The sequence below is a fragment of the Myxine glutinosa genome, chromosome 8, assembly GCF_964187855.1.
Source record: "Myxine glutinosa chromosome 8, kmMyxGlut1.1, whole genome shotgun sequence".
Taxonomy (NCBI): domain Eukaryota; kingdom Metazoa; phylum Chordata; class Myxini; order Myxiniformes; family Myxinidae; genus Myxine; species Myxine glutinosa.
Window position 1 is genome coordinate 112,560,732 of NC_136268.1, and position 15,263 is coordinate 112,575,994.

General features: G+C 38.5%; 1 protein-coding gene across 1 annotated transcript; it reads right to left on the reverse strand.

Moving 5' to 3' along the window:
* Nucleotides 1-4,828: 4,828 nt before the first annotated feature.
* LOC137433176 (hairy and enhancer of split-related protein HELT) lies at nucleotides 4,829-13,157 on the reverse strand. Its single transcript, XM_068125628.2, has 4 exons — nucleotides 13,131-13,157; nucleotides 12,817-12,921; nucleotides 12,555-12,651; nucleotides 4,829-5,259 (listed from the first exon to the last, which is right to left on the reverse strand). Exons 1-4 carry the CDS (start codon nucleotides 13,155-13,157, stop codon nucleotides 4,829-4,831), a joined length of 660 nt encoding a protein of 219 aa, XP_067981729.1.
* Nucleotides 13,158-15,263: the final 2,106 nt, after the last annotated feature.

Below are 15,263 nucleotides of genomic sequence, written 5' to 3' on the forward strand. Positions count from 1 at the left end.
AGTACAAAACTTCATTCAATCAAGATGCAACTTCTTGAGCGCCATGTCGGCATAAACTGGTGGCGAAAAAAAAATGATGATGTCATCTGTCACATGGTTCGGCCGCCATCTTGGAAAAACTGTAAAACTTTGCACCTCTATATCTCCGAAAGTGCTGAATAGAAAAAATTGATACATGGCTCATTGTAAAGAACTCTACATGAGGAATAAAATATGTTAATGATGATGTCATAGGTGCTTCCATTATGATGTCATAATTCGACAAGTACAAAACTTCATCCGATCAAGATGAAATTTCTTGAGCATAATGTAGGAATAAATTAGTTTAGGAAAAAAAAAATGATGACGTCATCGGTCACGTGGTTCGGCCGCCATCTTGTAAAAGCCAAAAAACGTGATCCAAAATGGCCGATAAAAAACTACATTCCGGCAAGTCCTCGGTCTCTGACCGATTTTTCATTTGTTTGTTTGTCCGGGTGATATCTCAGCCATCCTTTGAGCTAGGAAGCTCAAATTTCGGCACAATAGTGAGCAAGTTCTTTGACAAAAACGGTATATTTTGTTTTTTGATTAATCAATTAATTGATTAGTTATTTAATTATTATCGATTAATGAAGTACTTATTTATTTGTTTTCTCTTCTGGGCATTATCTCAGGCACCTTTTGAGTTAGGAAGCTGATATTTGGACATGACAATGACCAAGTGATTTGGCTGTAAAGGCAATTTTTGATTTATTGATTAATCAATTAATCGATTAATTATTTAATTAATCGATTAATCACTTAATTATAAAAAAAATTTAAAGTTACAGATTTGGATGAAACGGTGGTGGTTTATGTATTCTATTAGCCAATTGATTAATTATTTAATTATTTCATGATTATTATTTCTTTCTTTTCGTTATTAGTCATTTATTTATTTTCTTTCTCATCTGGGCAATATCTCAGGCACCATTTGAGCTAGGAAGCTGATATTTGGACATGGCAGTGACCAATTCGTGTGGCTATAAAGGATATTTTTGATTTATTGATTAATCAATGAATCGATTAATAATTTATTTATTAATCAATTAATTGTTTCATTTTTTCGATTCACGACTTATTCAATTAATTTTTCAAAAAGTGACAGCTTCGCATGAAGCATTGGTAATTTAGGAATGCAATTAGCCAATTGATTGAGAAAATATTTTATGATCATTATTTAATGAATTTAATTATACAATTAATCAATCAATTATTGTACACCTCTCCCACCCAATTCAGTCTCTACGAGCTGCATGGCGGTATTTCCGGGTGCCCTGGCAATGCCACGCTGGAGGATATTTATTTATTTTGCATGGAGGTACTTTGGATGTATCTGTTCTTCTTGTTGTTTTTTTCGGTTGCATTTGTGGGTGGAGTTGGGCCAGCTGTCCCACCAATGGTGTGACATCAGTCCTTCCACCCATAGTCCAAAAATGAACTGGCTGGATACATTGTGGATAATAACAATATGACCCGCAAGCAGCTTGATCCTCATGGAGAATGCAAAGCTTTTGAGGATGCAGCTTTAGTTGCTTAAAAACGCCATTAATTGATATTGTTGACACGTTCAGCTAGCTGTAACGTTGCCCAGGTAGTGGACACAACATCAATTCAATGGCATCACGAAGTATTTTATAAGGTATTTTTAAAATAAGATTCATTTGTTTCGCATTTACCTGAAACAGCGCTGGCATCAGGTGATTAATAAATGTCACATGTCCGTATTTCATTGCATATTCGACTCCCGAAGGTTAACTAATTTTTGCAAGAACTTATTATTTACTCTCATGGTTGTGCAAACACCATGTATGGTGTACAGATACCAGATGCACTAAGCACATTATGTAAAATTGTTACCAATTAGTGTTATGGAAGCATTGCAAATGCTGGTTGAACTGCTTTGGATGTTAATTCACGACAAAGTTTCTTTAAAGGGAAACTAAAGTTACATTTGCGAAAACAGAATAACTCGATCGGATCATGATCACATATTTCACTTTACCTCCTGCGGTGAAAAAATTAATATGATTGATCAATAAATGGGTCATGTATGTTGCAGCACTTTCACGAGCCTGAGATCATGTTAAGAAAAACTGAATTTCGCATCAACTTTTGCAGAGGCCATCTCATGTTGCCTCCGCCTTTGTGGGTCCCTGATTGGCTGTGAAGCGTCACGTGCATTTCACGGCCCACAAAGGCATAACTGTCCTAAGAGAAATTGCAGTAAAATCCACTGAGTTGTATTCTTCTTTTTTTTCGCTTATACGTTAACCCCCCTCCCCCCTTTCCCATATATTTAATGTCCCTTTAATTTGGCCCAAATGCCCGACCCTGCACCCTTTCTCTTCTCTCCTTCCCTTCCAATTGTCTCAAAATTCCGCAATCAAATTAACCCCCAGATTTAATCTTGTTTACGTAAAACTTTCGCGGCACCAATGTTCCTAAGATCGTTGTTTTGTTTATTGTCTTATTAATTTAGAGTCGACCACCCAATTAATGATTACCACTGGTACAGGCCCATCGTGATCCGGTGACATCCTCATGATGATGATGATGTTAAACCAAGGCTGTGACACTTCCCTGAAGGCTTATGGACACTGCAGTTTCGCTCTTTGGACAAAGTTTGTTTTTATAATGATACAACTACAATTTATCAGAAATGATTTTTCAATGTCGTCAGCACAATGGCCTTTGTGGTTGAACATTTCCTCGAGAAAATGCTGAGTTTAGCTGCATCATTACCTCCATCACTGAAAGTGTGTGGAGGTAATGTTTTCAACCATGTCTGTCTGTCTGTCTGTCCGTTTGTTACTTGCAAAATCAAAGATTTGCAAGTACAGTATATTGGTTGGTCAACTTTTTATTCTGTCTGTTTGTTTGTTTGTCTGTCAATCTCCGCCAGGTCACAATTCTAAACTGATCGTCATGAAACTTCACCATGTTGTAGACTTAGTCAAAACTGAGAAAGCTATTGCTTTTGAGGTCAAAGGTCATCTTGAGGTCACATTTATAAAATCATAATTTTTCATCCTATTGACTTGAAAGTGTAACAGGATTTGCACATTGGGTCACTGAATTGGGAAAGCAACTATTTTTGAGGTTGAAAGGTCAACTCAAGGTCAAACTTCTAAAATCATAAATTTTCATCACAAAAATTATCAATTGTCATCCTGTCGACTTGACAATAAAACAGCCATTGCACAGTGCATCAACAAATTGGGAAAGCAACTATTTTTGAGGTCAAAAAGGCAAAGGTCAATTCAAGGTCAGGATTTCTAAAATCATCATTTTCCATCAGGCTGACTTCACATTTGAATAATAATTGCATCACTTAATTGGTTATTCAATTATTATTTGGGTGAAAAGGTCAAAGGTCAACTTTCTAAAATCAATTTTAATCTAAAATCAATTTTAATCTCAAATATAATCAATAACCATCTGATTGACCTGAGCATTGATTAAGATCGTCAATTTTAATTTTAATGAAATGGACAATTTGATGTATCCATGGCAAGTTTTTTGGGGGGTATGAGGGAGAATTTTGCAAGTATTATCTTTCTTGTTTGTTTGTTTGTCTGTTTGTTTATCCGTCTGTGAGCAGGATAAACTTGATGGGCAGGTTGGGTTTGTAAAAAGGCTGAATTGATTCGACTTTGGTGAAGATCCAGGTCCGGATACGAGAATTTTTAAATTGATTCTTCAGCAATGAGAGATGGGGGCCAAAAACGATATAAAGCATGATATCTCAAAACGTTGTGGACGACGTACGATAAAACTTGGTGGATGAGTTGTTAGACGACAAGAAGAAGAAGATTCTATTTTGGTTCAGGTCCGGATCCAGATCCAGGGGCTGATCCAGGGTGGGGGGGGGGGGGGGTGCAGGGGGTGTGCACCCCCCCTTCGATCCAGGATGAGGGTGCAGGCGGTGCGAATCTGTTGAACTGTTGGACCAGGGAAGAACACAAGGAACTGCAGAAACTTCCAAGAACGCACGAAATGCCGTTTCTGACGATCAATTTTTGAAAATTTCCTGGGGGACGACCCCAGACCCCCCTTTATCCCCCCCTAGCGCAACAGTTTCATGCACCCCCCCCCCCCCCGTCTTTAAATTCCTGGATCCGCCCTTGACATCAGTATATCAGTGGGATACAAAATGTAAATTGTTCAGCCTGGCAGAGATATGCTCTCACTACTGAGTGCTGTTCCAGTTAAGGAAAGCCATTCGTGAATAGCTTTCTTTCTGTAAACACAATTAATTTATGAATGACATCAACACAGATTGAGAGGGTTCATCCATTTTTAATGTCACAGTATCATTTTTTGGTAAGGCAGAGGGGAGGGGTGGCATGTAAAATGATCTATGAGGGTTTCGAGTGAAGTTCAGTTACCAGCTTTGGTGTTGCAGTCCACCCTCTCCCAACTTGGCACACCGAAGACGTCACTAGGCTTGAGCTGATGCTCGACAAGTGACACTCTCTGTGCCACTCGCCATTGTGGGTGGCCGATGCGGTCATTACACAAAGTGTGCACGGTGAAAATAGTAGCAAACCCACTAATATTACAAAGAGTACGAGTATGTGCACACAGGCACCTTTTATTTGTTATATGTCGATGACACCATTGTATAAAGCACAGTTTACCTCCACATAACTGTTTAAAACGGTCAGAAATGACCCCTCGTGAGAAAACGGGGTGTAAAAGCAAATCGACTTGGGTACACAACGAGGCAAAAGGCCTCGACCACCACCCACAAGGGTCGACGGAATGGTCATGTCAATTAGGAAAGGCTCTTTGATGCGCGGGTTCAAGGCATTCCTCCGGGCACAGAGCCCAAGTAAGTCACGTAAGGGCAGTCGAAGGGCCCGCCGGGCGCAGCCATGATGGTCCTGTGGCCCGACGGAGGGAGGTGCAGCGGTTGGTGCACCGCCTGCTGGCCGGTGTGTGGCAAGAACGCCTGCTGTGGAGCCAGAGGCAGGCACGGCAGCCCTTGGCTTGGGAAGGGCTCATTGCGCACGGGTCCTGCAGAGGTTGTCGAACCGTGACACGTGGTAGACCTCAGGAGGCCTCCGACCGGACAGGGACGCCGGGCTCGCGATTGCAAGAATGCGAGTACGCGGAGGTAGCTCGAGTCCTTGAGTTCGAGTCGCTCCACGGCCGTCAGGTAATGCACCAGGTTGCGCAGACACTCCTGGTATCCTGCCTGGTAGGAGCTGGACAATTCTCGGAGCAGGTCGCCTGCAGGGTCGGACCAAGGACATGTGACATGGAACCACGTGAATCACGTGGCAATATTTTCAATTTAAAAAAATCATTAAATCGTTAAATCTTTTCATCTGGAAGGTTGTAAGAAGGTTTCATTGTGTTTCAAATTATTTTCAGATTCTTATCCACTGCTGTATATGTCGACTATCTTACCATCACATTAACGGAGGCAAGTGTAATGGAATTAGTATTCAGAAGTGTCTTACGTCAACAAATTGCATCCATTCTAGGCTGAGCTCTACCTGTGTACCTGTTTACAGAATTGCTGAACGGACCACAACAACCTGTTTGCTTTTGTTTGAACTCCAAGGACACATGACAAATTTAACAAACGGTCTTCCTTTTTAAAGAGGGGTTATTTTCTCCAAACTTAAATCGTCATCAAATTTTCCCCCAAACCAAACCGTCTTTATATAGCTGTCCACAAAACAAATAATAAATAAACAATAAGGATATGTCCGTATCCTGAATTTCCCGCTTGCTTTGTTGTGGATTTACATTAGTGCCACAAGAAACCGTAATCTTAAAATAAAATACACGACTATGATAATACCGTACTCATAAATATTCTACACTACACTCAAAAACAAGAAGGACCAACCCTTTTACGACTGAACAAGCATAGGGGATGCCGGGGCAGCTTTACATTGGTTAGGGGACACAATCCTGGACGGGTCGCCACTCCAACGAAGGATACTCGAATAGCTCATTCTTCACAGTAAGCTAGTACTCATTTTGCCAACGTCCTAAGGTCGACAGGCTGAGTCAACCCACCTGGTATTATTTAACGGCATGACAGCGGCTTAAACTCAGGAGCCAAAGATTTGAAGCCATCCACGTTAAACAACCGTTAAAGTATCATAATATCATAATCATAAAATATACAACACTACTTTCATGATATCATACTTTTAAAATAAACTACACCACAGTCAAAATACCTTAGTCTTAAAATACACTACACCACTCACATACTACCATACTCTTAAAACATACTACAGTACACTCATCTCATTATACCATAACTTTAAAATACACCTCACTATTCTCATAATATCATAATCTAAAAATATACTACACTTATATCATTAAACCATAATCTTAAAATATACAACACTACTCTCATAATATCATAATCGTAAAATATACGACACTTATATCATTAAACCAAAATCTTAAAATATACACTACTCTCATAATATCATAATCGTAAAATATACCACACTTATATCATTAAACCATAATCTTAAAATATACTACACTACTCTCATAATATCATAATCGTAAAATATACTACACTTATATCATTAAACCATAATCTTAAAATATACTACACTACTCTCATAATATCATAATCCTTAAATATACTACACTTATATCATTAACCCATAATTTTAAAATATACTACACTACTCTCATAATATCATCATCGTCAAATGTACAACACTTATATCATTAAACTATAATCTTAAAATATACTACACTACTCTCATAATATCATAATCGTAAAATATACGACACTACTCTCATAATATTGTCGCGCAACTGCGATTAACATCAGGGTTGCGGAAGCCGATTACGACGCTTTAAACTCCCGAGAAGAAAACTCAATAGCGGATTCCAAAACAAAAGGGCGCAGGATAGAGGGGAACGACGATAGCCCCGCAGCCTTATCTATTAAAATCAAACACCCGGGAAAACTGCGTTCAGATATATACAGAAAATGATACAACGATTTATTAAATGAAAAGCAAAGACAGTGAAAAAGCACGCGCCGGTAATAAAATGTCCTAATCGGGAAGTCCCCACACACATTTCAGGTACAGACGAGGGAATATGAATACGAAATAAAATGTCTCATCATGTAAAGTGTAAACGCGGAGCTCGGGGTTATCTGGCTCTAGTCGTCTTCAGTGTAACACGGCCCCGCGGCCCTCTCCGTCTGCCTCTGAGCGCCACCAGGCCTCGTCGGTTCAACGGCACACCACGAGCTCCCTCGCTCCAAAGGTCCAACGCAGGGCTGCACAAAGCAAGCGAACTCCACTCGGGCTGCCGGCCGGGACTAAAGCTGCTCGAGCTGCAACTCTCCACTCGACCAGGGACAGGATTCTCCAAACTCGGGATCGCACCGGGAGTGCCAACTCAAGCCGTGAACTGCGAACCGAACTGGTCAACTGCAAACTGCCAGGGTTGGGAATCTCTCTCTGACTCCAATCTCCAAGAGTCAAGCAGGAAGAAAAACGAATGACGTCCAAGCACGAAGGAAGGGCAAAAAGAGAGCTCTCTGGAAGACTCTCCGTCTCTCTCTTTATTGAACCAACTGCTCTCTCTCAACTGCACTCAACTCGACTGCACTCAACTCGACTGCCGAAAATGGCGTCTGACCCTCGATAATATCCCTGGCCGATGACGTCACATTGGCGCACTGCTCTGCCAATCAGAGCCTCCCACGACTTGCCGGCTTGTCCAGGGGCACGCCAACTGCACCACGGCCGCTCTCCCCAATGCTGCTCCTCAGTAATAGCACGTGCTATGCGAGGTGGGTAGGCCTTTCGGAGGTGTAAATGGTGGCGGCCAATTGTGGCGGTGTTCCAGCCCGATTTCTTCCTAAGTCATGTCAGGGAGGAGGGCGTCATTTAGTGTTGTACTAAAGGTCCTAACTATATTGTTTATGTGGTTTGCAGTGCCATAATAGACAAAGGTTTGATGACTAGGTTGGAATCACCAGGGCGTTATCTTTAATCCCTAACTACTTAACACTCAAATCTCCTGGTAGATCCACAATCATACATCTTATCCCGACAAATGCCTAAACATGAAGAACTTATGACAGGTAGATTCCCTATCGCGACATCTCGAAGCATGTTACCTACTCAGATCTACCTGGCTCTAGATATTGCTTTACCCCCAGACATAACAATATCATAATCGTAAAATATACTACACTACTCTCATAATATCATAATCGTAAAATATACGACACTACTCTCATAATATCATAATCGTAAAATATACTACACTTATATCATTAAACCACAATCTTAAAATATACAACACTACTCTCATAATATCATAATCGTAAAATATACTACACTTATATCATTAAACCATAATCTTAAAATATACTACACTACTCTCATAATATCATCATCGTAAAATATACTACACTACTCTCATAATATCATAATCGTAAAATATACTACACTTATATCATTAAACCACAATCTTAAAATATACAACACTACTCTCATAATATCATAATCGTAAAATATACTACACTTATATCATTAGACCATAATCTTAAAATATACTACACCACTCTCATAATATCATCATCATAAAATATACGACACTTATATCATTAAACCATAATCTTAAAATATACTACACTTATATCATTAAACCATAACCTTAAAATATACTACACTACTCTCATAATATCATAATCGTAAAATATACTGCACTTATATCATTAAACCATAATCTTTAAAATATACTACACTACTCTCATAATATCGTAATCGTAAAATATACTACACTTATATCATTAAACCATAATCTTAAAATATACTACACTACTTTCATAATTTCATCATCATAAAATATACTACACTCCTCTCATAATATCATAATCGTAAAATATACTACACTTATATCATTAAACCATCATCTTAAAATATACTACACTACTCTCATAACATCGTCATCGTAAAATATATGACAATACTCTCATAATATCATAATCTTATAATGTAACAACATTCCACTCAAAACATCATAATCTTAAAATGTAATAACAGTACACTCAAAATATCATAATCTTAAAATATAAATACATTACACTCAAAATATCATAGTCTTAAAATGTAATAACAGTACACTCAAAATATCATAATCTTAAAATGTAATAACATTACACTCAAAATATCATAATCTTAAAATTTAATAACATTACACTCAAAATATCATAATCTTAAAAAGTAATAACATTACACTCAAAATATCCTAATCTTAAAATGTAATAACATTACACTCAAAATATCATAATCTTAAAATTTAATAACATTACACTCAAAATATCATAATCTTAAAAAGTAATAACATTACACTCAAAATATCATAATTTTAAAATTTAATAACATTACACTCAAAATATCATAATCTTAAAAAGTAATAACATTCATTACACTCAAAATATCATATGACTTGATGACTAGGTTGGACTCTCCAACCTTGATAATACCTTGATGACGAACCTTGATGATGACTAACCTCCAAACTTGATGACTAGGGGGTTGTTGAATAACATTCATTACACTCAAAATATCATAATCTTAAAATGTAATAACATCACACTCAAAATATCATAATCTTAAAATGTGATAACATCACACTCAAAATATCATAATCCTAAAAAGTAATAACATTACACTCAAAATATCATAATCTTAAAATGTAATAACATTACACTCAAAATGTCATCGTCTTAAAATGTATTAACTTTACACTCAAAATATCATAATCTTAAAAAGTAATAACATTACACTCAAAATATCATAATCTTAAAATGTAATAACATTCCACTCATAATATCATGATCTTAAAATATACTACACTACTCTCATAATACCATAATCTTAAAATATACGACACTACTCTCATAACACCATATTCTTAAAAAGTACAACATTACTCTCATAATATCATAACTTGAAATAAACTATAATACTCTCAAAATATCATACTCTTAAAATGTACTAATATTACACTCCCAATATCATAATCTTAAAATATAATACGCTGCTCTCAAAATATCATAATCTTAAAATGTACTAATATTACACTCCCAATATCATAATCTTAAAATATAATACGCTGCTCTCAAAATATCATAATCTTAAAATGTACTAATATTACACTCCCAATATCATAATCTTAAAATGAACTAATATTACACTCCTCATATCATAATCTTAAAATGTACTAATATTACACTCCTAATATTATAATCTTAAAATGTACTAATATTACACTCCTAATATCATAATCTTAAAATGTACTAATATTACACTCCTAATATCATAATCTTAAAATGTACTAATATTACACTCCTAATATCATAATCTTAAAATGTACTAATATTACCATCCTAATATCATAATCTTAAAATGTACTAATATTACACTCCTAATATCATAATCTTAAAATGTACTAATATTACACTCCTAAAATCATAAACTTAAAATGTAATAATATTACACTCCTAATATCATAATTTAAAATGTACTAATATTACACTCCTAATATCATAATCTTAAAATATCCTACACTACACTCCTATCATAATCAGAAAATATCCTACACTACACTCATAATATCATAATCAGAAAATATACTATGCTGATTTCCTAATATCATAATCTTAAAATGTACTAATATTACACTCCTAATATCATAATCTTAAAAGATCCTACACAACACTCATATCATAATCAGAAAATATACTACATTACACTCATAATATCATAATCAGAAAATATACTATGCTGATTTCATAATATCATAATCTTAAAATGTACTAATATTACACTCCTAATATCATAATCTTAAAATGTACTAATATTACACTCCTAATATCATAATCTTAAAATGTACTAATATTACACTCCCAATTTCATAATCTTAAAATGTACTAATATTACACTCCTAAAATCATAATCTTAAAATGTACTAATATTACACTCCCAATATCATAATCTTAAAATGTACTAATATTACACTCCTAATATCATAATCTTAAAATGTACTAATATTACACTCCTAATATCATAATTTAAAATGTACTAATATTACACTCCAAATATCATAATCTTAAAATATCCTACACGACACTCATGTCATAATCTGAAAATATCCTACACTACACTCATAATATCCTAATCAGAAAATATACTATGCTGATTTCATAATATCATAATCTTAAAATGTACTAATATTACACTCCTTATATCATAATCTTAAAATATCCTACACTACACTCATAATCTCATAATTAGAAAATATAATAAGCTGCTTTCAAAATATCATAATCTTAAAATATACTGCACGACTCTCACAACACCATATTCTTAAAATATACTACAGTACTCTCATGATATCATAAACTTACAGTATACTACACTACTCTTAAATATCCTAATTTTACAATATACTACACTACACCCAAAATATCATAATCTTAAATATACTACACTACTCTCATAGTACCATAATCTTAAAGTATACCACACAACTCTTATAATACGGTATCTTAATTTTCAAATATACTGCACTACTCCCAAAAAATAGTAATTTTAAACATACTACACTACTCTCTAAATATCTCAATCTTAAAATATACCGTACTCATCACACTTTACACTTTGATTACCCCAATTATTCCTACTTTCTTGTGGGGTTAGCCAGGGATCATGGTTCTGGCCCAAGTGTTTCTGGAAGTATCGGGGCATGCCTGATATTCACCTGTGGCAGGAATGTGTTGTCTGTTCACGGTGATGGTGATGACTCTCCGACTCATTGTAAAAGACAGGGTGATATATTCAACAATCCACCATTAGTTTTGGCAGATGTGTCTTCCAGCTTAACATCCTTCCGATGGATGGCACGCATGTTTAAGTATGACAAGCATCTCCCTGCATTAAAAACATTTATAGTTGGGTCGAGATTCACACCCGGGCTGGACAACTCAAATGTGACATACCTCTTAATTAGATGCTGCCAGCCCATGCCCTCTTATTGAATTAAATATTTTCATCGTATACACATATGCTGTTCCGTACATCATTATACACGTCATTAAAGCCAAGCTTTCTGCAATTACGATACCTGTCTATGGGCAGGTCGTGCCTTGAGCTCGTGGTTTGTTTGATTGTGGGTCGGATTTGGAGCGTGCCATTGTTGTTTCGTGCGCAACGTGCACGCGACTGCTGGTTGCATCACTTTTGGAAGCGTATCTGTGCCGCTGACGCAGTGCTCCTGTTAACAGTCGCGGTGCTAATTTTGTCTACCTCGGAAGGACGGCAGGCTGAATCAACCCACCTGATGTTAATTCAATGGCACGACAGGGTCTTGAACTCAAGACCCTAAGATCTCAAGCCAACACCAGGCTTGGTGGATTCCGTGATCCGAGCCAAATGGCGGATCATTAATCACGATCTTGTTATATGGGGACATGTTGGAACACGCATTTATCAGTGAATAACCTGTACCTTTGTCCTTTCCCCGCAGGAGATCAGCGGAGTGCAACGCCTTCAGGTACTGCACCGTCATCTCAAGGATCTCTGCTTTCTCCAGCTTTCCGCTATCCTGCCCGGACAGCACATCTCCATGTTATCGCATTCACAAGGTGCACATTAAATGGATCGTCATGCATGCAAAGTAGCAAGGAAATGCAAAGTATCGACATACTTCTCGCAGATCTGATGGTGCTAGACACACGTGGGGTGCAAAGGTAACACTCGGCGGGTTTACCTGCCTGGCAAGAGCCATTGGTACCGTATTCCCGAGCTCAGCAAGGCAGTGGTTAATGCGGTCACGACGCCGTTTCTCAATGACCTTGTGTGATACGGAACCGCCCTTTGTGAGACAGGTGGGTGGAACCGAGGGAGGGGGGTGGGGGGACGTTGGCATAGTTATAAAATGCAAGCACACGTTCACGGATCGCACGCAATATAAGCATGATGATGTTGGTGAGAAATGACACCATATTCGTTATTACATCGCGTGTGTGATGACACAGAGAATGGGGGAAAGAGTGAGGCAAAGATATAATATTATACCGATACCTTGCGCAGCTTTTTAGCCGAAGCCATATCTGGAGCGAGTTGCCTGCAGCTTGTGTTTGCGGTGTTGCAGTCGCGTGCGACGACCGACGTGTCCTCGGTGAATCTATTTATATGGGATGCTGCAGGAAAACGTTACTCGCGCGATTACCATGACTCCAAGGATTATGTCTCCGCCGCCGATGTTTATGTATTTTCCATTCCTCGGATGGGGCCGCGATCCCACTTCTCTGTTCCACGTGGAGCCCTCGACGAATCACGTGGCACGCCTATTAACATCTTAATAGCAGGGCGCGAAATGCGAAAGGACAAAGTTTTGCGCAACTCCGACGGTCTCAACGCGGCCCGGGACCTTGTACGCCTCCCACTCGTCCGTGGGTCACGGCGCACGCGGACAGTCGGTGTGCGAACCCGAGGCACACCTCGAACCACCCCCGGCGCACGTGCGTGCTCGACGAGCACACCGTCCCTCGGCGTGGGTCGCATGGTCCTCGGGAGGAGGGGGCGGGGGATTGAGCCAGCACGTGGGACGGGGGTTACCCGTGCGGGCCCGTTTTGTTCGGCGCCTTTCTATTCGCCGCGCCTCGGCAGGTGTGCGGAGTGCCAGGCACACGAGCAGGGCCGGCTGATCGTGCTCTCCGCTGCCTTGGCACCCCAGCCAGACCGCCCGCTCACCGCCTGCGCGTGCGCCGCCTCAATTTGGGGGCCCATTCTTCTAGAATAAATGTCCATTGAAAGCCTTGAATGGGTTCGCAAACCGAAATTTTAATCAAGACGATGGTCGGGACAGATAAAAAGCGCGCCTTACCCAGCTGGTGCGACCGTATTATCCCTGCCACCTGCAAAAGAACATGCGTAAACTTGCCTCTTTCAGCAATGGACGAGCTCGCCAAGTTCACCCGATCTGGACGTCACCGTGTTGTCGGCAAATGTGCCCGGATTGATGAAGGAATTAAGTAAGCAGAATAGATAAATCGCCAGAGTTTGAATACGTCTGGTTTTAAGCCCTTTTCCCGGCAGTTTAAGCGTTTTGGTCACAGCCTCGCCCGAAATTGCGTAAAAAAGGAGCGCAAAAATTGCCTGGGTACCGGAGCAGGCACAAACTGTTTTCCTACTTTTGTTTTAGCTTTCAAGGCTTCAAATCCAATTTTATAAACGTCTTTCAAAGTCCATAAGCACGTTAACAGTGCCCGTGTAGCTGATTTCTCTCCCCCCTTCTTTATAGTGAAAAGAAAAAGCAAAAAGCTTTCCATTGAGATGCATGAGAGCCGCGGCGATTGTGAACTTTTACGCAATAGAATATTTGCATAAAGAAATATGATCATTCTTCAACGGTCAGAGAAACAGATGCTCAACTCGACGTCATTTATATGCGGCATGAGCTTTGTTTGGATTTTTATTTTCTTTCGGCTCGTATTAAAATTTATGCTTGCTCGTTTTGCAGAAATAAGGATGTGCATCGGACGTGTAGGTGTGCATGCAGTAAATGTCTTTTAATCGAACAATTTCAATAAACCTGGATCATTTTTTTTATTTTTGACCACACGCACACTCACACATATACATATATAAAAATGGCACCTCCAATCACTCTTTTTCTTGACTTATAGTATACGAGTGATCCTCATTGTAAGTAAAAAAAAAAAGGCGCATTTTCTTTCTTTCCCCGATTTCGAAACAGTTTTATACAATTGTACGTGTTTTGTTTGTTTTTCTGTGCTCAACTGTCCTCGTTCTCTCACCAAGTACTCGTGCACCGTCGAATGTAGTGTAATATCGTATATAAAGCAGCAGTAGGCTTTATATCATTATATTGTTTCATTTTGATGTTATTGCTGCGATTATTAAAAATTCACGAGAATATTTTACAAACGGGGGTGGGGAGAGAACTCACTTTGCTGCCCATTATTTTATATGTCGAAGGTTGCACGAGTATATATGTATATAGATGGGATTTATAAAGTTGACTGTCTGCTAAAATCCACCAATCGGTATATCCGTTCGTATTTCGTTGTTGAGATGCCATAAGTATACAGTAGTGTGAACTCTCGAGGCGAATACCTTGACGAGCGACCAACATCCGTACCGAGGAATCTTTCGTCTCGAGCGCACCTGCAACAGGTGGTGAGGAGTGAC

Coding starts and splice junctions, on each gene's coding strand:
- LOC137433176 (XM_068125628.2), bottom strand. CDS start 13,157: ATGGCTTCGGCTAAAAAGCTGCGCAAG. Junction 12,922..13,130: donor CGGCTAAAAAGCTGCGCAAG/GTATCGGTATAA, acceptor TGTCTCACAAAG/GGCGGTTCCGTATCACACAA. Junction 5,260..12,554: donor CCTGCGGGGAAAGGACAAAG/GTACAGGTTATT, acceptor CCGACCCTGCAG/GCGACCTGCTCCGAGAATTG.